Source organism: Scyliorhinus torazame, chromosome 11 (assembly GCF_047496885.1).
Source record: "Scyliorhinus torazame isolate Kashiwa2021f chromosome 11, sScyTor2.1, whole genome shotgun sequence".
Taxonomy (NCBI): Eukaryota; Metazoa; Chordata; class Chondrichthyes; order Carcharhiniformes; family Scyliorhinidae; genus Scyliorhinus; species Scyliorhinus torazame.
This window is the reverse complement of record NC_092717.1, coordinates 218,352,201-218,377,041: the sequence shown is the minus strand read 5'-3', so window position 1 is coordinate 218,377,041 and position 24,841 is coordinate 218,352,201. Positions and strand designations below refer to the sequence as shown.

General features: G+C 44.1%; 1 protein-coding gene across 2 annotated transcripts in view; it reads right to left on the bottom strand.

Annotated features, from left to right (window-relative positions):
• LOC140385796 (protein argonaute-2) overlaps positions 1–24,841 on the bottom strand; it is a 130,425-nt gene that overhangs the window by 83,519 nt on the left and 22,065 nt on the right. For both annotated transcript variants that reach the window (XM_072468325.1, XM_072468326.1), the window contains exon 2: positions 8,474–8,663. In XM_072468325.1, the coding sequence (XP_072324426.1) occupies positions 8,474–8,663 (190 nt within the window). The remainder of the gene's footprint in view (positions 1–8,473; positions 8,664–24,841) is intronic.

Sequence of the window (24,841 nt, the reverse complement as noted above, 5' to 3'; positions counted from 1 at the left end):
CACCCAAGCCCCAAAGAACCATCACTGCAAATGAAAGTCCCAACTCCTCCCTTGTCCAAATATACAGCCGTCGACTCATTTAGTACATACACCAACACGCAGTGAGAAAATAAAGTTACATGAGGCTACAGCGGTACAAGACCCGCTCTCAGTCCCAATTCTGCCACAGTCCTTCTGCCTTCGCAAACCCCTCCGCCGCTTCTGCAGTCCCAAAATAAAAGTCCTTGGATTTGTAGGTCACCCTCAACTTAGCTGGATATACTATGCCGCACTGCACCTTGCTGATGTACAGTGCATTCTTCACCCGGCTGAAGGCCGCCCGCCTCCTCGCCAGCTCCACCGTAATGTCCTGGCATATACGTATACCAGCTCCAGCCCACTGCACCTCCCACTTCTGCTTTGCCCAGCACAGGACCTTCTCCTTCACGCTGGACCTACGGAAACAAACAGGTACTACTCTTGGCGGCTCACTCGCCTTTGGTATAGGCCTCCATGACCTATGAGCCCGATCCAGTTCGTATTGAGAGGGATCGTCCCCTTCCCCCAATAGCTCTGCCAACATCATGCCAAAATACTCCGTCGGCCTCGGGCCTTCCACCGCTTCGGGCAGACCCACGATCCTCAGACTCTGCCGTCTGGATCTGTGTTCCAGGTCTTCCATTTTAGCTCGCAGACCCTTGTTGGTCTCTATCACCCTCGGCAGCTCCTTCCCCATCGAGGCGAGTTGATCACTGTGCTGCGATAATGCCTCTTCCACTTCCTTTAGTGTCTCACCTTGCTTCCGCACCTCCGCCGCTGTGCTCGATACCGCCGCCCTCACCGGGTCAATCGCCTCCCCCACCAGCACTTTCAATACCACGCCAATCTCCTTCTTCATCGCTTCCATGTGCTTTGTGAACTGTTTTTCAAGTTCCACGGCCTTCGCCTTGGTCATTCCTTCTGCCGTGAGCAATGCGGCCTGCCCTGGTGCCCCAGCCGCCACTTTCCTTGCAGTCCCCGGGCTGACCTTTCCACTCCTCGGCGGACTTCCATTAACCATTTTTTTCACGGCCGTTTTTTCCCCAACTTGGACATCTCTCCTCACTGTGCCTTCTTACCGCTTTTGCAGCCTCCATTGCCGCTGGGACCGGGCGTTAAGGCCCTGAAAATTCCGTTCCCAAACGGGATCCCTCCAGTGTGCGGCTGCCTCCTGCCCGCCGTCACCCGCTGTCTGTCTTCCTGAGGCAGCGGGAGGTGTATACAGAATCAATGTGGGGGTGGCAAGCTTGTGTGATGCGTTGAGCTGAGTTCACCACACTCTGCAGTTTCTCGCGATCTTGGACTGAGCAGTTGCCATCCAGGCTGTGATGTAGCCGGATAAGATGCTCTCTATCGCATATCTGTAGACGTTTGTGAGAATCGATGCAGACATGCCAAATGTCTTTAGCTTCCATAGGAACTAGAGATGTTGTTGGGCTTTCTTGACTGTTGCATCAACGTGAGTGGACCAGGACAGACTGTTGGTGGTGGTGACCCCCAGGAACTTAAAGCTATCGACCATCTCCACTTGGAGCCATTCATAGATCATAGAATTTACAGTGCAGAAGGAGGCCATTCGGCCCATCGAGTCTACACCGGCGCTTTGAAAGAGCACCCACTTAAACCCACACCTCCACCTGTAAACCAGTAACCCCATCTTAGCCAAGGGGAATTTAGCCCTCGAGTCAATCCACCTAAACTGCACATCTTTGGACTGTGGGAGGGATCCGGAGCACCCGGAGGAAACCCACGCAGACACGGGGAGAGCGTGCAGACTCCGAACAGACAGTGACCCAAGCCGGGAATCAAACCTGGGACCCTGGAGCAACTATGCTAACCACTGTGCTACCGTGCTGCCCCATTGATGCAGACGGGGTGTGTGTCGTGCGACGCAACGTGCTACAGATGGACACAGTGCACGGGATGGAGGTAGATGTAGGGCTTTTGTCAGATGTGGGCAGGATTCGAGAGCCATAGGTGAATACGTGGAGGTCATTGAGAATGGGATGTTTAACCTCTATTCTGTGGGAGGTGTTGATGGCAGTGATTAGAGGGGAGATAGAAATATAGGAATTAGGAGAACAGGCCCTTTTGAGCCTGCTCTGCTATTCAATCAGAACATGGTTGATCTCTTTCTGGTCTCAAATCCACCTCCCTGCGTGTTCCCCATATCCCTTCAACCCATTTTAAATCCAAACTATATCTCTTTCTTAAAAACATTTAATGACTCAGATTCCACCGCACTGTGGGGCAGCGAGTTCCACAATTAATTATTATTATTATTAGGGTCACAAGGAGGCTTACATTAACACTGCAATGCAGTTACTGTGAAAATCCCCTCGTAGCCATACTCGGGCGCCTGTTTGGATACACTGAGGGAGAATTCAGAATGTCCAATTCACCGAACCATGATGATCTTTCGGGACTTGTGGGTGGAAACCGGAGTACCAGATGAAACCCACCCAGATACGGGGAGAACGTGGGTGGAAACCGGAGCACCCGGAGGAAACCCACACAGACACGGGATAACATGCAGACTCCGCACAGACAGTGACCCAAGCCGGGAATTGAACCCGGGTCCCTTGTGCTGTGAAGTAACAGTGCTAGCCACTGTGCTGCCATGCCGCCTTCACCACCCTCTGCTAGAAGTAGTTCCTCCTCATCGCAGTTCTAAATCTATCACCTCTCAACTTATACCCGTGACCTCTCGCTCTAGATTTCCCCACAAGGGAGGGCATTTGGTCTATGTTTACTTCATCAATACCATTTAGTGTTTTATATACCCCTCATCCTTCTGCGCTCCAGCGAGTATAAGCCCAAACTGTTTATCTCTCCTCATACGTCAACCCTTTCATCCCCGGATTCAATCTGTTGAACCTCCTTTGAACTGTCTCCAATGCCACCACATCCTTCCTCAAATAACAGAAATGGACACAATACTCCAGATGTGGTCTCACCAATACCTTGTACAACTGCAACAACACTTCTCTACTTTTATACTTTAGTCCTTTTGCAATAAACGCTAACATTCCATTTGCCTTTTTTATTACATGCTGTACCTGCATACCGACTTTCTGCGATTCATGAACAAAGACACCCAGATCCCTCTGCCCAGGCGCATCTTGAATCTGCTTTCTATTTAGATAATAATTTGTATTTCTATTTTTTTCAGCCAAAATGGATAACCTCATACTTATCTACATTAAACTGCATCTGCCAAATTTTGGCACAATCTCATAGCCTATCTACATCCGTCTGTAAAATCTTCATCGCCCCTCCACTGCCTGCTTTCCCAATTATTTTAGTATCATCTGCAAATTTTGCTATATTACACTCTGCCCCAGCTTGCAGATCACTTATATATCAAACCTCACATCTAAGGCACACATGGACAGGGAAGCTAGGAATGAATGCTAGAAGTTAGTTGATGAGATCTTAAAAGTGGACCGTAGGTATGCGAGTGACCCAACGCCAGGACCTTTGGTATGCAGGAAAAAGCTGCAAATGTAGTTTGACCTGCTGGCTACGGTAGGGCGGGGGCGCCAGCGGAGGTGTTTGAGGGGGGTGGCCTATGGGAATGGGGAGACGGTCAACCGTCTCTTGACTCCCCAATGACCTCCCAGGAAATAAGGTACCAGCCTCGGTACTTATTTAGATAATAAATGGAAAACAGATTCAAGATGCGTCTGGGCACAGGGATCTGCATGTCTTTGTTCATGATGTGCTGAAAGTCACCCCAGGTGGCCCTGGCAAGATCATCATGGTTAGGGAGTTGGGAGATAGACTGGTGTCCACCCGGACAACGTGGTGCCCTTGGCGTTGAGCCTTTTAGGAGAGGCTTTATAGTTTGGAGGTTCGAAGAGCATTGGGGCAGATGCAGACAGGGAAGGTACCAAGGCCCAGTGGATTCCCAGTGGGTTCCCAGTGGAATTTAATAAGACATTTTCAGACCAGTTGTTTCCGGTATTGATGGGGATGTTTAATGACTCTCTGGCACAGGGTTCCCTCCCCAAGACACAGGCATCCATTTCCCTTCTCCTGAAGAAGGATAAGTATCCCGCAGAATGCGGGTCATGTCACCCGATTTCATTGCTTAACATAGATGCAAAGCTATTAGCTAAGGTTCTAGCACCGAGGCTGGAACCTTATTTCCTGGGAGGTAGTAGGAGAGCACCAGACGGGATTCGTTAAAGGCTGAAGACTGGCATTCAATGTGAGGCGACTGCTGAATAGTGGCTCGCACCCCAGTGGTTGGGCTGGAGTCGGAGATAATTGTGTTGTTGGCGCAGAAAAAACGTTTGACAGGGTCAAGTGGAGATACCTCTTTGCAGTTTTAGAAAAATTCAGGTTTGGCCTGGGGTTTGTGTCATGGATGTGTTTGTTGTACAAGGCTCCTCCCGTCGGTGTTTGTACCAACACCATGCGTTCGGGGTCTTTTCGGTTGCATAGGGGGACAAGGCTATGTCTCCCCTTCTGTTCGCTTTAGCGATGGAGTCATTGGCCATTGCCAGGAAGGCCTCAGGCAAGTGGAACAGGAGAGTTAAGGATGGAATTGAACACCGGTCCCCCTGTATGCAGATCTTTTGTGAGACGCAAAGAATTCAGGGCCAGCTATGGGATACATTAACGAGTATACTGAAGAACTTTGGCTCCTTCTCTGGATACAAGCTAAATCAAGAGAAGGGAGAGTATTTTCTGGTCAGCACTTCGGGAAGGGAGCCGGTTTGGAGGGTACTACCTTTCCACCTGGCGAGAACTAGCTCTCTGGGGGTCCAGGTGCCTCGAGATGAGGCTCAGCTCCATAAATTGAATTATACCAGTCTGGTGAGAAAGGTTAGAGTTGACTTACAACAGTGGGACAGCCTCCCTTTGTCCTTAGCAGGTAGTGCCCAATCAATTAAGATGAACATAGAACATAACAGCGCAGTACAGGCCCTTCAGCCCACGATGTTGCGCCGACCTGTGAAACCACTCTAAAGCCCATCTACACTATTCCCTTATCGTCCATATGTCGATCCAATAACCATTTGAATGCCCTTAGTGTTGGCGAATCCACTACTGTTGCAGGCAGGGCATTCCACGCCCTTACTACTCTCTGAGTAAGGAACCAACCTCTGACATCTGTCCTATATCTATCTCCCCTCAATTTAAAGCTATGTCCCTTCGTGCTAGACACCACCATCCGAGGAAAAATGCTCTCACTGTCCACCCTATCCAATCCTCTGATCATCTGGTATGCCTCAATTAAGTCACCCCTTAACCTTCTTCTCTCTAATGAAAACAGCCTCAAGTCCCTCCGCCTTTCCTCATAAGATCTTCCCTCCATACCAGGCAACATTCTGGTAAATCTCCTCTGCACCCCTTCCAATGCTTCCACATCCTTCTTATAATGCGGCGACCAGAATTGCACGCGATACTCCAAATGCGGCCGCACCAGAGTTTTGTACAGCTGCAACATGACCTCATGGCTCCAAAACTCAATCCCTCTACCAATAAAAGCTAACACACCGTACGCCTTCTTAACAACCCTCTCAACCTGGATGGCAACTTTCAGGGATCTATGTACATGGACACCGAGATCCACACTGCCAAGAATCTTACCATTAGCCCAGTACTCTGTCTTCCTGTTATTCCTTCCAAAATGAATCACCTCACACTTTTCTGCATTAAACTCCATTTGCCACCTCTCAGCCCAGCGCTGCAGCTTATCTATGTCCCTCTGTAACTTGTAACATCCTTCCGCACTGTCCACAACTCCACCGACTTTAGTGTCATCTGCAAATTTACTCACCCGTCCTTCTACGCCCTCCTCCAGGTCATTTATAAAAATGACAAACAGCAGTGGCCCCAAAACAGATCCTTGTGGTACACCGCTAGTAACTGGACTCCAGTCTGAACATTTCCCGTCAACCACCACCCTTTGTCTTCTTCCAGCTAGCCAATTTCTGATCCAAACTGCTAAATCACCCTGAATCCCATGCCTCCGTATTTTCTGCAGTAGCCTACCGTGGGAACCTTGTCAAGATTCCTGTTCCTATTCCACTGTCTTCCGGTATTTCTACTCAAGTCATTTTCTCGGGACGTTGAGCGGCTTATAATCAGGCTTCATATGGGTGGCAAGGTCTTGGATGATTCGGAGGGGTGTCCTACAGAGGGATAGGCTTTGTGCTGCCAAATTTGATATTTTATTACTGGGCTGCTAGCGTGGAGGTGTTGGGATGGTGTGAGGGGCCAGGGTCTACCTGGGTGCGGATGGAGTCTGGGTCGTGCAGAGGGTCCAGTTTTGTTGCACTGATGACAGCTTCTCTTCCATTTGCTCTGACAAAGTACTTGTCAAATCCGGTTGTTGTCTCCACTTTAAAATATGGAGGCAATTCCGTCAACATTCCAGGCTGGGGTCAGTGTCAAGGAGGCCGCTGTGTGTGTAAATCACCTGTTCAGCCAGCACAGTTGGATGCTACTTTTAGCGTGTGGAAGGGGCTGGAGAGAGCGAGATCTCTATTCCTTGAAGGGCAGTTTGCCAGCCTGGAGGAATTGAAAGAGAAATTTGGGCTCTTGTGCTCGTTTAGATGGCTCCAGGTACGGAATTTGTTCGATGAATGGTTCCGACATTTCCAGGTCTAACATAGCCTACCCTGTGGTTGACTCCAGAACGTGCTGTACCCTGTAGTTGACTCCAGAACATGCTGTTCTAAGAAACTATCCTGAAACTATTCCATTAACCCCTGATCTCAGCTACCTCTGCCCACCTGATTTTTCCCACTCTCTACATAAATCAAAATCCCACATGACTATCGCAGTATCTTTCTAACGAGCTCCAATTATTTCTTCTTTTATACTCTGTCCTACCATGTATTTACAATTACAGAGCCTGTACACCACTCCCACAAGTGACTTCTTGCCTTTATAATTTCTCATGTCAACCCAAACTACTTCCTGGTTTCCTGAACTTAGGTCTTCCTTCTCTAATATGCTAATACCATCAATAGTTAACAGAGTCACCTCTCCACCTGTTCTCAACTTCCTGTGCTTCCCAAATGTCACGCCCGTCAATATTCAGGTCTCAATCTATGTCATCCTGTAGCCATGTCTCTGCATGGCTATCAGACTGTACTTATTAATTTCAATTGTGCTGTCAGTTCATCTGTTTTGTTATGACCAAGTTTAGCCTCTGGACAAAATGTGATGAACGAAAGGGCATGGGATCAGGGAACCAAGTTACACAGACTAAATTCAAGCATCTTAAAATTCACACATCCTTGGAAAGAAAGGAATGCTTGCTGTGCTGGGTGTTGCATATTTCCAGTGAGATGAAAGATCATAAATCATTCACAGCAAACCTTATCAGACTACATCATGTTCCATTTGAGAACAGTTTTCCAGCTCGATAGAAACCAGAATTTTTAAATCATATTCATTGTTCAATGCTTAATACTGCCTCCTTTTGGTGGTTTCCAATTGCCACAAATTAACGTGAGATTAACATGGCACATGCATTAGGGTCACGTGAAATCCAGGTTTCTGACGATGTAGAAAAGAAACTGGAAATATGTGAGATCAAAAGTACTTAACACTATTCATTCAAATTTAATATAGCAATGATTCATGCCTCAAGAGTTGGGTATGGCAAGAGAGTTGACACAGGGACAGTATGGATGAGAGAGAGGAATAGAAAGGGAAGAAATTAAAAATATATTTGAATTTTTATAGGGAAGAAACAGAATCCTCAGACTTTGAAAAACAAATCACAAGTTAGAAAAAGGAAAGGGATAAAAACTGACAGCAAAAATTAGGTAAATGGAGAATAAGATGGTTTTGTATCCGCTCTGAACATTCCCACTGTTTCAGAGGGGGGACAGTAAAAGTGTCCACAGTGTGGGCAGAAAATAGCCCAAGTCAACAGAATATGTAATTAGAACACTTTTCATTTTTTCAACGGTACTCAAAACCTAATCTCATTGCCATTTATTTTCCTCTGCAAGTGTTTATCCACTGCAACACAAGATTGTTGATTACGATTACATTCAAGCACCAGGCTACAATTTACGGATGCCATTGTGCAGCTCCAGACTTCCTTGCCTTCACCTTAACCAGCACCTATATTTGTTACTTTTTCTTCCCCTGGACAATAGGACAACTTCCCACTCAGAAAAACATTTCCTCATTTGCAAATTTATCAATCTAGGCCTTAGTGCCACCACTACGTCAGCTCCTGCACTCAATGCCAACTTTACCTATTCCTTCCTTCAGGTCCTAGACAGGCTAAAGAATGAAATAATTTTCACTTCAATTGGATCACAGACCAAAATCTTTGCAGGGTCCTCTGAGCAATGGTTTAATATTAAGACCCTCAGTAGGACAGTTAAGACAGTTCTGACTTAAATAACTCAAGTAACAGAAGTTTCCCATTTCAGACATATTTGACATTACAAAACAAAATATTATTTCACACTACCTGTTTACTCTTCTTGGGCATTTATCTGGTTTTATGTCTATATCATAATGGTAGATTTCAATTTTTGGAATGTCCACCTCAAAGAAGTTGGCCTGTAACTTGATCGGTCGACCCATTGTTCCAAAATCAGGTCTCACAGGTGGCTTGAAAGTTGACAGTGTTTGCACTGGCGGCGTTGGCGAAGCCAGATCTAGAAGAGAAAGTATTTGCACAAGAATTAAAATAGATTCTGCACATATCACACCTACATTTACCCCAAAATTTCTAGCATTTACAGAAAGTCATCAAGTTGAAGAATTCTTGCCAAATCAATAATTGTGAGCAAGTTAAATAGCTCCTATAACATGTATATTTTCAGACCCAAACAGCATAGATGCCCATTCAGCCCATCATGCAAAAACTAATTAGTCCCATTTCCTGCTCTTTTCCCACAGCCACATGATTTCGTGCTTTTTCAAATATAGGTTCAATTTCATTTTGCAATTGCGTCAGGAAAGTGCATATTCATATCATCATGTAAAGCGTCTCTCTCCTCTTTAGCTCTTTCATCAATTATCCAGAATCTGGCTACAGACTCTCCCGCCAGTGACAACAGTTTCTCCTTAGTTACTCAAAATTTCCCACAATTGTCAACATCGAAATGTTAATTTTCACTTCCATGTTCTCTGCTCTAAGGGGTACAATACCAGCTTCTCCTGTCTCTCATTCTTATTATATGGATCAAATGCAGGTATGTGGAGTTAGGCCATAGATCAGCCATGATCTCATTGAGTGGCAGAGCAGGTTTGAGGGGCTGAATGGCCTAATTCTGTTCCTATCTTCAAGGATTTGTATGTATAAACCCACAGGAATTTTGGGAGCACACAAACATCTATTAAATCAAATTATGATTACATTTTACCTTTGAAATATTAGCAATCCAACTAGCCATAATATACTGGTACAATTATGCTTGTTACAACGCAGAATTCTCCCAATGTGAGACTAAATCCCATGGTGGGAGAGAGAACAGAGTTTTTTCGTTGTGGTGAGAAAGCATACCAAATCTTACAGCCCAAACATCATTAATTATGCAACTGTGTGTTTCACGCTGTATTCTGTGGCGGGGCAGACCTGAATGGCAAGTAGTCCATCGTGTCCGGGTTCCATATTCAAAAGACATCCAAAGTCACTGACCACTATTGAAGGAACACATTGGGGCCACCTGAAAATGAATATGGATCCGGGAGCACTCTCGAGACCGGAAGATGGACCTCCTGAGAAAAAAGGTGGATCTCCAGGAAGACTCGGGCTTAAAGATGGACCCCTCCAGGACACCTGATCTGGAAGGTCCACCTGCAAATGCTCTCCTGCCCCGATCTGTGGTGTTCCAGTGTCCAGGATTGCGTGCTGCCTCCATCCTGAACTCCGGAGGTAGCCCCAGGTATTGTTCAGGAGAGTCCCAACATCTGCAAGCTACATTGGTCTGAAAATTGTTTGTAAATTTAAAACTAAAGAAGATTTATTATCACACACTGGCCCTGGAGATTCAAAATGTAACATCTCCCACATAACCACACACACAAAATGTAGATACAGATGAAAGAAAGCAATATTTCAAATGGTGGTTATGTCAGACTCTTTTCCAACAGACCTGTAATGTTTTAGGAAAATTAATGCTTTGCCTGGAGTGGAGGTCTTGTAAAGCAGAGGATTCTCAATAAGCTGTGAAGCTTCTTGTAGTTGAATTGCTAAGGTAGTCAGTTCTCAGGAACTTTGAGAATGAACAGGTTGGGGGAAGAATCCTTCTCCCACTTTCAAGGTGCAGCTTTTTTACCTTGGCTACATGGTTAGCTCTCATCTGGTTCAATGGTTTTTTCAAATGATGGAAACTGTTCAGAACAGGTAGAAAATATGGTTGCCTTAATAATGTGACTAGTTAATAGGTCCAAACCTCTCCTTCCAAAAGGTGGAATGAATTGGTCCAATACACATCCCGTGATGTAGCCTTTTGCACGGAGCGCTTTTGATAATGGTTTTATAATTGAATGGTCCCATTTAATTTAAATTACCCTTTAATTAACCTCTGGAGACAGCAAGGTTTCAATCCACAAAAGAAAACCAGGTGATCCGTCGACGGCGAGTCTTTTTACTTCACCCTTAACCTCAGAGGAGCCGTCGACAATGACCTGCAACTTAGTTTGAGTGAGCGCACACGCAAATGTAACAGAAGGTGTAGGTTGATCTGTTCTGTCGATCATTTCCATACATTTGAGTAATTTGCTGCTGGAGTTGAGGTTCAGTACCACAGCAAGGAAGATGGGGAAAAGGGTTGGTGTGGTGGCAAAGCCTCGTTTGGCCCCAGTCTTCATGAGATAGGGCCTGTGGTGGTTCCATTGGTGAAGATCACAGCTTGCATGACATCATGCAGTAGACAGAGGATGGTGACAAATTTGAGGGCAGCTGAATTTGAGGAGAATAAACCAGGTGACAGAGTCAAAGGCTTTTGTATGGTCAAAAAGGTAATATCCAGCAGTTCCTGCTTTTCCTTGCTTTTTTTCTTGAAATTACTGTGCAGTGAATCATGTGGGAAAAAAGGTAGTCCAACAGCAACAGCATCCTCTTTCAAGCTAATAAATCCAGGATTGAGGCGCTAAACATTCAAAACCATCTCATTTGTGTGTCTGACACCAGTTTCCCAAGCAACGGTTCTAGTCAGAACACGGTCATGGCAGAAGACTCCCAAGAGGTTAACAGAAAGGTTTTGGAGATATGCTGAAAGCATCCCTGAAGAAATCAAACATGTCTGCTGGCTCACAGGATTCCTTGGCTTATGACCGACTGAAAGGGAGAATGTTCATTTGGAAGGACACCAATCACATTGAGACTCATCAGGAGCATTTAGAGGCAAAGTCAAGGTGTCGGGGAGAGCTCACAAACCTCTGGATATCTCATCTGACTGACCCTTCAAGCACCACCTGCCTGAAATCCAAGCCATTTCAGATCCCATCACATTTGAATGGAAGCGAGTCACCCTTGATCGTGAGAGGCTGCCCAAGAAGAAACAGCAATATTTATCCTCATGTAACTTAGCTCCAAATGGACACAAGGAGTTGTGAGAATAAAATCCACAATCTGACTATGTGCGGTGGGTTTTCTATAGTTAAAGTTAATATGAAAATCTAAAACTAACCATTGCACTTTACCTAAATGCTAGTTGAATAAACATCCAGAATTTGTTTGAGAAATTTCAAACTTACCATTGTACCTGCCAAAAGTCATAATAAATAAATGTTTTTTTTGTTGTCAAAAATAATGATACTTACCAACTAAAGATGATACATATATGTGAAAACAAAAATATAAAGAATAAAAACACATTAGAATAAAAACGTGCATCATTCAATTAGTGCGGCTCATTTATAAATAGTGGCTATCTATTTTGGAAACACTCTTCACTGGTCCTTATCTAGCTTAAAAGACATACTCCTCCTAGAAAAACCTTGCCTTATATACAATGATAAACAAATTAGCAAATTTGATCAAGCAAGCTAAAGAACCAAGTTAGTGTAAATGTAGTATGTGGCTGTTTACACCACCATGTAAAATACCCTCGGCCAGGAACCTATCTTTATGTCCCCTTCCTCCACCTCACCAAGCTTTGCGCAATTCTCTATTCTTTCATCCATCTGTATATCAAGAGGCAGCCTATTCCCATGCTCCTTCTCCCTGGATATTCACAGGGAGGTACACAAGAGTAACTTCAATATTCACTCCCTATGCATTCAACTCTCCAGATTGAGATGGAATTAACTGAAGTAATCAACAACACAAACTAACATTACAGAACTGGTTCTGTCATGTGATGTTTTACGAGTGCAGTGGAATCCACCCCATTTAACCTGCAGGGCAGATTTTAAATCACCAGGTAGCAATCGAAAAACTGTGCAAGTTCAACTTTCAAGCACGAAGCACAATACTTTAAAACGTGAGATCTGCAACTTTTTTTTAAAATTTAGAGCACCCAAATTATTTTTCCAATCAAGGAGAAATTTAGCGTGGCCAATCCACCTACCCTGCGCATCTTTGTGTTGTGGGGGTGAGACCCACGCAGAAATGTGCAAACTCCACACGGACAGTGACCCGGGGCCGGGACCGAACCCGGGTCCTCGGTGCCATGAGGCAGCAGTGCTAACCACTGTGCCACTCTGCCACCCAAATCTGCAACTTTTATATTTGACCACAAAGGTGCAGTGATAGCTTTGGGTGGTTGGATCCATATGGGCTGGAAAAGCAAAAATTGTTTCTTTGGAATGCAAGAACTGGCCGAGTAGTCGAACCTTCTTGTGATCAGTGAAAAGTGGCAATGTGCATTTGTCATTGCCTCCTGCAGAAGACAGACGAAACACCACATCAGATACTTCCCAGTTCCTGCAATGCCACCGGTGCCACATTTACATCACAGAGCTACCAGAAATTCCATAATGCAAATCAGGTACAAACCGAGTCCAATATATAGCACTGGAAAATTCAAAGGTGCAAGCAGGAACACCTCATCAGCACTTCCATACAACACTAAAGATTGGAATTATTCACAGTGCACAGTATGTTCATTCAACTTTTTAGCATTTTAACATTTTACAAAACAGGACAAAAACATTACACCCCCAAATACAATAACCCCTGCAATAACCTCCTCCCCCCTCCCCCCAACAGTTGGCTAGCTCTCCGAAATGCAAAATAAACAAATCCCATCTCTTGTGGGACCCCTCATCTGCTCCCCTTAGGCAAAATTCACCGTCTCAAGATTTAAGAACTCCATTAGATTCCCCAGCCACACCGAGTCTCAGGGTGGAGAAGCTGACCTCCACCCCAACAGAACCCGTCTATGAGCAATCAACGAAGTGAAGGCTAAAATATCTGCCCCCGCTCCAGAGTGCAACTCCGGCAGGTCCGAGACCCCAACTATGGCCCCCAGGGGACCTGGCTCCAAATCCACATGCAGGATCGCCAACATCGTGCTGAAAAACGCTCCCAAAATTTTTCCAACTTCGGGCAGGACCAGAACATGTGCACATGATTAGCCGGGCCCCTCCCACACCGTTCGCAAGTGTCCTCTACCCCCCTCAAACAGCCGGCTCATCCTGGACTTCGTCAAATGCGTCCTGTGGACCACCTTCAACTGTATCAACTCCAGCCTCACGTATGAGGTTGAGATATTCACCTGAAGCAGCGCCTCAAATCGCAGCACCTCACACCAGTCCCTCCCTCCAGCACCATCCCCAACTCCCACTTGGCCTTAACCCCCTCCATAAACACCTTATGCTCCTCCACAATCTTCCTATAAATTGCCAAGGTGACTCCACCCTCCAACCTCATTCCCGACAGCACCTCAGCACCTGCTCCAACAACAAGGAGGCAGGCGCTATCGGAAAGGTCAGAAAACCCCTTCTAGCAAAGTCTCGCACCTCCACAGTATTGCAAGGGAACCATCTATATATGCTGAGAAATGCTCAAGGACTTTCACGTTCACTGCAAATTTTATTTATTCAAGCAATTTCATATTGATAATACAAATCTACAGTGGCATGGTACCAAAAGGTAATGGATTATCTAATTGTTAGTTTTAGAATGAAATCAGTGAGAGGAGGAGTGTGGCTCATTAAATAAACGATCCTATCTAACACAACACATTCCAGGACATGGCATAGCAATGTGCAAGAGACCGTGTGCACCATTCTGCCACAGAAAATGCTGTCTTCAAGTTCTAATTCTATTTGTGGTCAAAGTAATTAAGAAAAAAATAACAAAAAATGAAGCCAATTAAGACCATTTTGATCACAGGGCAGTAGGGTGGTGCAGTGGTCAGCACTGCTGCCTCATGGCACCAAGGACCCGGGTTCGATCCCAGCCCCGGGTCACTGCTCGTGTGAAGTTTGCACATTTTCCCCCGTGTTTGCGTGGGTCTCAAAGAACAAAGAAAAGTACAGCACATGAACAGGCACTTCGGCCCTCCAAGCCTGTGCCAACCATGCTGCCCGTCTACACTTCCTGGGTCCGTATCCCTCTATTCCCATCCTATTCATGTATTTGTCAAGATGCCCCTTAAATGTCACTATCGTCCCTGCTTCCACCACCTCCTCTGGCAGCGAGTTCCAGGCACCCACTACCCTCTGTGTAAAAGAAAAAAAAAAAAAAAAACTTGCCTCGTACATCTCCTCTAAACCTTGCCCCTTAAACCTATGCCCCGCAGTAATTGACCCCTCTACCTTGGGAAAAAGCCTCTGACTGTCCACTCTGTCTATGCCCCTCATAATTTTGTAGACCTCTATCAGGTCGCCACTCAACCTCCGTCGTTCCAGTGAGAACAAACCAAGTTTATTCAACCACTCCTCATAGCTAATGCCCTCCATACCAGGCAACATCCTGGTAAATCTCTTCTGCACCCTCTCTAAAGCCTCCACATCCTTCTGGTAGTGTTGCGACCAGGATAGAACACTATACTCCCAAGTGTGGCCTAACAAAGTTCTATACAGCTGCAACATGACTTGCCAATTCTTATACTCAATGCCCTGGCCAATGAAGGCAAGCATGCCGTATGCCTTCTTGACTACCTTCTCCACCTGTGTTGCCCCTTTCAGTGACCTGTGGATCTGTACACCTAGATCTCTCTGACTGTCAATACTCTTGAGGGTTCTACCATTCACTGTCTATTCCCTACCTGCATTAGACCTTCCAAAATGCATTACCTCACATTTGTTCGGATTAAACTCCATCTGCAATCTCTCCGCACAAGTCTCCAAACGATCTAAATCCTGCTGTATCCTCTGACAGTCCTCATCGCTATCCACAATTCCACCAACCTTTCTGTTGTCTGCAAACTTACTAATCAGACCAGTTACATTTTCCTCCAAATCATTTATATATACTACGAACAGCAAAGGTCCCAGCACTGATCCCTGCGGAACACCACTAGTCACAGCCCTCCAGTCAGAAAAGCACCCTTCCCACTGCTACTCTCTGCCTTCTATGACCTAGCCAGTTCTGTATCCATCTTGCCAGCTCACCCCTGATCCCGTGTGACTTCATCTTTTGTACCAGTCTGCCATGAGGGACCTTGTTAAAGGCCTTACTGAAGTCCATATAGACAACATCCACTGCCCTACTAGCATCAATCATCTTTGTGACCTCTTCGAAAAACTCTATCAAGTTAGTGAGACACGACCTCCCCTTCACAAAACCATGCTACCTCTCGCTAATACGTCCATTTGCTTCCAAATGGAAGTAGATCCTATCTCGAACAATTCTCTCCAGTAATTTCCCTACACTGACGTAAGGCTCACCGGCCTGTAGTTCCCTGGATTATCCTTGCTACCCTTCTTAAAGAAAGGAACAACATTGGCTATTTTCCAGTCCTCCGGGACATCACCTGAAGACAGTGAGGATCCAAAGATTTGTGTCAAGGACTCAGCAATTTCCTCTCTAGCCTCCTTCAGTATTCTGGGGTAGATCCCATCAGGCCCTGGGGACTTATCTACCTTAATATTTTTCAAGACGCCCAACACCTCGTCTTTTGGGATCTCAATGTGACCCAGGATATCTACACACCCTTCTCCAGACTCAACATCCACCAATTCCTTTTCTTTGGTGAATACTGATGCAAAGTATTCATTTAGTACCTCACCCATTTCCTCTGGCTCCACACATAGATTCCCTTGCCTATCCTTCAGTGGGCCAACCCTTTCCCTGGCTATCCTCTTGCTTTTTATGTATATGTAAAAAGCCTTGGGATTTTCCTTAACCGTATTTGCCCACAACCCAAAGATGTGCAGGTAGGTAGATTGGTTACGCCAAAATTGCCCCTTAATTGGAAAAAAAAGAATTGGGCACTTTAAATTTTTAAAACACATTTTGATCAGCCATAAAACAATTTGTTTGGAACATGCTTTTTTAATTACATTTCAATACTGTATCTCAAGTAAAAATAGAAATGCAGAAACAGACTGCACATCTATTAACTTCTATAAAGACAAGAAATAGGTCTACCAAAAAAGTTCAAATAATTTAACTTCGAAGGTTGGCTGTCCGAAGCAATAATCTAGCTTTTTAGATGCTTTAAAATCCATTTACTAGGTGTGTCTTGCAGTTTTAGATTCGGCACAGTGGCTCAGAACTTAGGCTGCAAGCTGTCAAAATGTTGTAACCAAATCATTGGAAGTTTTTCCCTCAAATATTTAAACACAAAATTAATTTTTATAACCTGAATTTTACAGATAACATGAAGTTTCAAACTAAATTTGATCATTGTTAATCTAAAATAAATGGCTGAAAAAGTAAAAATCAAAATGAGATTCTGCCAGTGTAGAATGTGTAAATAGCACAAAATAACATTTGATAGCGAATCAATGGAAAAAGTCTTGAATATTGTTAACTGTGGTCATAAAAGGAGACCACGGTTGGGATTGAAAACCAGTGCGTTTGTCTAACACAGGTAAAAATCTTAATCATACCACAAAGTTATCATTCTGCAATCAGAAGGCTGAATAAAGGGATTCGGGGATATGGTGTACGGGCCGGAGAGTGGAGCTGAGTCCACAAAGATCAGCCATGATCTCATTGAATGGCGGAGCAGGCTCGAGGGGCCAGATGGCCTACTCCAGTTCCTAGTTCTTATGTTCTTATGTTCAGAATTATAATTGCAATGCATAAAATTAAAGCAGTGCCAATATAAAAAGAGGTTTACATTTATTTGCTTCAATTGTAAAAACATAGCATAATGCAAGGAATAGACTGTCCAAACACACCCCAACGTTCAATAAGATCATGGCAGATTTGAGGTAGCAACTTCATTTTCACAACTGATTCTGATATCCCTGGTTTCCTTTCGGGTCCATCCTTCAACGTACGAGATGAACAACCCGCTTAGGATAAAAAATTCCAAAGATTCACAACCGTTAAAGAGTGAAAACATTTCTCAATTCAGTCCTTAATGACAGACCCTTATTCTTTGCTTCCCTAGTTCTAGGCTCTCTAGTCAGGGAAACAGCCTTCAGCGTTTATCCTTGCAAGACCTTTCAGAACCTCGTAAATTCTAATGAGATCACCTCTTATGTTTCTAAATTCCAGCCAGTAAAGGCCCATTTGACACTCTTTGTTGGGCATCTCATCCCAGGAATGAATAGTTAATTTTCACTGCACCTCTTCTATTTCGAGCATCCACTTCCCTAGTCATAGAAACTAACACAGTACTCCCTCACCAAAGCTTTCTTCAATTGCAGTATGACTTCCTTGCTCTTCGAGTCTTTATTGTAAGGCCAACCAATTGCATCTGTAACTGTTTGCTGCACCGGCATGTACAAAGACATCAATAAACCTCTGAACATCAACATGTAATCATTTCTAACTCTAAAAATATTTAAATTTTCTATTTTTCCTACTAAAATAAATTATTTCACAATGTCCCACATTATACTCATCTGCCACCTTCTTCCCCTTCCTGCCTATATTATGACCTGGTAGAGACCAAGAAAGTGTTTATTTAGAATCCAAAAATTGAAGTATTTACTAAAGAAATGAAGCCACAAGATCCATGATTTAAATCAAAATAATTTTACTGCACAAAAATCAAAGAACATTAATACCTACACACATTCTGAAATAGTCAATTACCTTAAAGCTATTAAAAATACAATGAACAGTTACTTATTCACTAAACCAAACTTTCCAACTCAATTTTCCTTCTACATCTGACTTGTACCCCAAATAAACTCAAGTCAACTCTAATAAACTTAGCTAAAATTGGAAGATGAGCCATTTGGTCTAAGTACTGCCTCAAAGATTTGTATTAGAGTGACAATTTCTTGGGCCTTTCGCTTCCTTCCAGCAAGTTTGTCCCTTCAAATCGTCTCCAACCATCTCACGTTTCCCAGCTCAACACTGGAAATCACGGGGGATCTTAAGTGTAGCCACCTCGGGTCAGAACTCTCTTGGTTCGAGTGTTCTTTAACCATGGAGTCTTGCTTCTGAAACATACCATGTCCTCAGCTTGGTTAGCCCAGAAGGCTAACTAATTATTAGAAATCATTGCAGTTAAGAGGCTTAAACTCTTGTGGCCAGCAAACAAAATTTCAACTGAACTCTGCTTGAAAAAGGTTTTCTGCTTTGCTGTCAGATTGTTCGAAACCCCAAAAATCTGCTTAAAATAACCCTCCCCCTCGACAAACAATTTTCTCCCCCTATAATTAACTTCTTATTGACCCTTTTTCTATCGTTCATCCACCAGGAAATTGGGTCACATGATGATTTACTAGAATCAGGTTGTTCTTCTTACAACAAATCTTTCAGAGACATCTAGTTTTTAAAGGGACCAATCACCTCAACAGAAAATATAGTTTTGTCCCCCAACATACATGGGCCATCACAATATCTCTTTGCACACCCAGCCCTTTTCGGAGTTCACTTTCCCACCTAGCTTTGCATCATCAGAAAACCATTTCTTTTATCTAAATCATGAATATAGTTTGTAAATAGCCGAAGCACCAACAATGATCCTTGCAATACCACACTAGGAACAGACTGCCTGTCTGAAAATGACCAGTTTATTCCGAACTTGTTTTCTGCCCTTTAACCAATCTTCTACACATTGGCATCTTACCACCAACCCCGAGCTCTTAGCTTTGGTAGTAGACGTTCCTGTGGGACCTCATCAAATGCCTTTGAAAATCCAAATATACTACATTCACTGGTTCCCCTTATCTACCCTGCCAATTATATCCTCAAAGTCCTAATTTTCCTTTCATAAACCATGTTGTCTCGGTCTAATCAAATGATTTCCTAGGAATCCTATTATCACTGCTTTAACAATGAATTCCAGCAATTTTCCAATGGACATCAAGTTAACTGGCTTGTGGGTCCCATTTTCTCAGTCCTTACTTTCTTGAATAGCACTATTTGAATGGCTACCTTTATTTGAAAAAACATCTTTGCTTAAAAGATTTACTACAAAAGTAAAGGACTGTTAGAAATATGAAATAAAACCAGAAAATGCTGGATATAATCAGATTGTGCAGGACCTGTAGAGTATTCCAGCACTTTTTTTAATAGGAGCTCTATTGGTTGTTTGTTGACAGGGATAGGGTCAGGCTGTACATATGGTATGCACGAATCCCAATTCAGTCTTTAGCAAAAATCAGTTTGATACAAAGACAAAACAAAGCATTGATCCATGCTATAGAATAAGCAACGGGCAATGGGAGTCCTGTAGTCAATGCTACAACATTCACTGAGCTGATGGGTTTGCTGTTTTTATAATACTGAGCTTGCGGTAGAGGATGAACTCAAGTTGACAAGGAACATGCCCACTGTCCTTGCTGGTTTGTAATCTGATTGTTCCCCAACTGTGTAAAAAAAAGCAAGTCCAATACAATACTACCAATGTGGGGAGGAGGTGGTGTAGTGGTATTGTCACTGGACTAGTAATCCAGAAACCCAGAGGACTGTTCTGGTGTCCCAAGTTCAAATCCCTTCACTGCAGATGGTGAAATTTGAATTTAATAAAAATCTGGAATTAAAAGTCTAGTGATGACCATGAACCCACTTGTCGATTGTCGTATAAACTAAAGTCCTTTAGGGGAGGAAATCTGTCATCCTTACCTGGTTGTGACCTATATGTGACTTCAGACCCACAGCAATTTGGTTGACCCTTAAATGCCCCTCAAGGGCAATTAGGGATGGGCAATAAATGCTGGCACAGCCTGCGATGCCCCGTCCCTTGAGTGAATAATATTTTTTAAATCACCCATGTATTTCCACTACAGTAAATACACGCAAATCAAATTGGAAGCTCAATTTCCTTTCCCTAGCCCAGCCAACTGTGATTTTTACCAGTGATTTGGTTAACTACAAAGAATGAGTTTTATGAGCAATCAATTAAAACTATCCCACTGTTAATTATAAGGGTAATGGGGGCGGGGGGGCAAAATGGAAATCATTTCCTCAACTTATAATTGCAAGAATTTCCATAACTGTCAATATCTGTTCACTTCAGCTTCAGAACTCAGTTATGGGTTTGAACACAACCCACTAAAGCCGATGAGTTTTCATAAACCAGACATTTTTTCACAATATCATCAGTGATGCAGTCTTTGTGATGAAGTCTCATTTCCACCTGGAAGACGTACTCCATTGTGCAGAGAAGACAACCTTGGGATAGATCATGCAGACCAAAGCTGGGCATCCAGAAGGCCAGCATTAAGTTACCAATACATTTTAGAAGAGGCAAGCTATTTCTGGAGTGAGAACTGTCTGCTACAAAGATGGCTGGTCATAGGGCGGCACAGTGGCTAGCACTGCTGCCTACGGCGCTGAGGACCGAGGTTCGATCCTGATCCCCTGTCCGTGTGAAGTGGTGCACATTCTCCCCGTGACTGTGGGGGTCTCACCCCCACAACCCAAAGATGTGCAGGGTAGGTGGACTGGCCACTCTACATTGCCCCTTAGTTGAGGGGGAAATAAATAAATAAATAATTGGGTACTCTAAATTTAAAGAAGAAAAAAAATGGCTGGTGTAGCCACCTAAATTGGCCAACTCCCGATTTAAAATGGCGAACAGCAAATGCTGATGGGAAAGTCAGCCAACATAGACAGCAACCAGCAGCTGCAGGTTTGCTGTGTATTTACCTCTGCAAAGGCCAGACAACATCGATACCAGCGACCATCAGCATAACAAAGTGGCAGCCATCTGCATACTGATGAGCAAACCCCGGGAACAATAAGTAACATTTTAGACACACAAAGCAAAGCCAGACTCCTCGGCGCCAGCAGGAGCCAACACAAAGGAGGTGAACGAGCACCTCAAGACCGCCCATCGATCAGGGAACCGTTCCAGTATTGGAGAAAATCGAACCAAGCGATTGGGACAAAGTCCAATCACTTGGGAACAGGTACAGGGTCCGCCCCGAAAGGCGGGAAGCCCCTGGGGACTATAAGAGTTGAGCCCCAAGTTCAAATCGCTCGATCTTCACCTCTGCGTCCTGCCCGGGTCACCCAGCAACACGAACCAATATTGACCGTGACCGGTGCAGTGACTCCCGAACAACGCAAGTCTTAATTCAACGCCCGCTACGAGATAGGCGCTCCTAGCTACCAATCCGTACCAACTTTGAATCCCGCAGACTCAGAACCCGAACGAAAGGCCATTTGTTCCCCTGACCTGGTGGGCCAGTCCGAAGTTAAGTATAGGCCTGTTAGTTGTAGAAGTAGCTTAGACGTAGAATTTGTGCATGAGTAGCGATTACTGTGTATAATGAATGTGCTTTGATTTGAATGTTATTAATCGGTGTATTGGGTTATTGATCATTACTCAGACTTGAACCTCGTGGCGGTATCATAAAGATACCTGGCGACTCGAGAGCAAAGGTAATAAAACAGAGCAATTGAACCAAGGAGAAAATCAGCAACACTGGTCATTGTGGCATGCTACAAATTAATTTTGTTTCCTATGGCATACAAGCAAATGGTTTTCAAAACCACTTATTGCCTTTTATGGCCCCAGTTGACAATATTAAAGACATTTCTCACAGAAACAAAGGTGTTAGCTTGTGCAACCATTTGCCTATTCTGTAACAGCAGGGCTTCATTTCAATTTTTCCCTCACCGGCCTTTCTCAGCCACATATTTTTAGATTAATAATGACCAAATGTTGTAACACATCAGTACCTATTGAACAAATTCAAGCTTAATTCTATCACTTTTCCTAGAAAACAAATCTATCCCTACAGAACACAGTTTGTGAATTTTGATTCAGCCAACATCCACGACAAAAATCAAGTTTTACATTCCTTCCAGTCTCCAGGAGGAAATAGAAAGCAGTTTTTTGCTCACTTCACTAACTGCAATTATCAAACTACAGAGGTAACAATGGACATCAAATCCCATGCATGCTATATTTCTATTTTAGCACTTTCTTCTCCTCCCCTTATCGCAATCTCAAACATTCCCTGCCCAAAAACAGCTACTGGGAGAAGCGTCTGTTCAAGTGGGACGAAAGCGCAAAACAGAGCAAACTCAGAATGGTCCAGGAATTATATAGCCTGGTTAGATGAGCAATCCTCCAGCCAGGCTGTTGTCTATCCAGGTTAGCATTACATAAGTGCACCATGTGGGTCAGATCATTGAAACGAGTTAGATTTTAGATGGAGGATAAGACTTATAGCTGAATTTACATATAATTGTTATTTATTCTTATGTTTTAAGTGCAATTTAAACTTTTTGTATCAAAATATATTTATGATAACTTTACGTGTATTATAATAACACAGGGTGGCACGGCGGGGCAGTGGTTAGCACTGCTGTGTACGACGCAGAGGACTCGGGATCAATTCAGGCCCTGGGTCACGGTCAACCTTTTTCAGACTTTTGCTATTGAAAGGGGTGGCACAGTGGTTAGCACTGCTGCCTCACAACACCAAGGATCGGGTTCAATCCTGGGTCACTGTCAGTGTGGAGTTTGCACATTCTCCCAGTGTGTGTGTGGGTTTCACCCCCACAGCCCAAAGTTGTGCAGGGTAGGTGGATTGGCCACGCTAAATTCCCCCTTAATAGGAAAAATAATGAATTGGGTACTCTAAATTTATATTAAAAACATACAAAGTTACCTCCAGCAAAAAAATTGTCACTTAAGCAGCCACTCAATAACCCAATACCAAAATATCAACCAAACAAATCACCAGCATAAAATACATTATAATGAGTATTTTCTGCTGAAGTAAATGTTCTATTTATGTTCTATTTTAAGGAGCAGCAAAAAAAAAAAACTTGAACAAGAATTTTCTGGCAACATAACAGCAAATTTACTGCCCACAGCTACTGGGTCTGAATTTATTGCAACAAAATAGCAGTGAGGTTAACACTGCTCATTTGACTTATGTGCAAAACGGACAGCAAGCACAGATACATAATTAAATGCAAAAATCTGAAAGCTATTTTCAATTTATGCTGCTCCACTGTAAAATGTGTGAAAACTGCATCTTGCTAGTTAGCTCTCCATTCAGAAATATTGAATGGCATGTAGTTACTATTCTTACGTCATAGGCGTGGATTAACCTCACCACAGAAAGTTTAGGTTTGTCCACTTCGGTTGATGTAGTTTAATGGTGTGATGTCTTAATTACTGCCAATCAACCTATCAGACGCTGAAAATTAACTTTTACAATTGTGAATGTCACTTTTGTCATGCTATGCGGACACACACAATGATATACAGACAAGCAGCGAATGGACAGAGAGAACAGGACATTACCAATAAGCAGGCAGGACACTCAGGGGCCCTACGAAACCTAGTGAATAAGTCCACTGCCTTCGAGTGGAAGGCGGCCCATCAGGCAGAGTGATTGGAGCTGAAAGCCAAGCTCACCACTGCACCCGTGTTGGCATTTTTCGACCCAGACAGGGAAACGAAAATCTCGACAGATGCGAGCCAGGATGGCATCGGTGCGGTCCTGCTGCAACGCAATGACACTTCATCCTGGGCACTGGTTGCCTACGCATCAAGGGCAATGAAGCCCACTGAACAAAGGTATGCACAAATCGAGAAGGAATGCCTGGGCCTTCTCGCTGGCATTCTCAAGTTTCACGACTATGTCTACGGCCAGTCGAGACGGATCACAGGCCCCTGGTCCACATTATCCACAAGGACGTTAATGACATGACGCCTCAGTTGCAGCGGATCCTCCTCAAACTCAGAAGGTACAACTTTGGCCTAGTCTTCACACCTGGCAAGGAGCTCATCATTGCCAATACACTGTCCCGCTCCATCACCTTGCCTAATGAACCACTGAACGTCATCCGGCAATTTGAGTCACAGGTTGAGTCACAAGTGCAGCTGTGTGCGAGCACTCTCCCGGCATCTGATGAGAAGGTGATTTGTATCCGTGAGGAGACAGCCAATGTTATGCAACACCTAGCCAATGGCTGGCAAAAAGGGCAGTGCCCTCAATTTTTCAATGTAAAGGACAACCTGACGGTGGTTGATGGTATCCTCCTCAAAATGGACCGGATTGTAATTCCACACAGTCTCCAGAGCTTGGTGCTCCGTCAAATCCTTGAAGTGCAGACGCAGAGCCAGGCAGGCTGTCTACTGGCCCGGGATCAGCCAGGACATTGCGAACATGGTCCTTAACTGTGCGACCTGTCAATGCTTCCAGTCAGCGCAGAGTAAGGAGACACTTCAGCAGCATGAAATCGAAACCTCTCCGTGGTCTAAGATTGGCATCGACCTCTTTCATGCAAATGGTCGTGATTACGTGTTAATCATTGATTACTTTTCCAATTACCCTGAACTCGTGAAGCTCTCAGACCTCACATCTCGGACCGTCATCAAGGCCTGTCAGG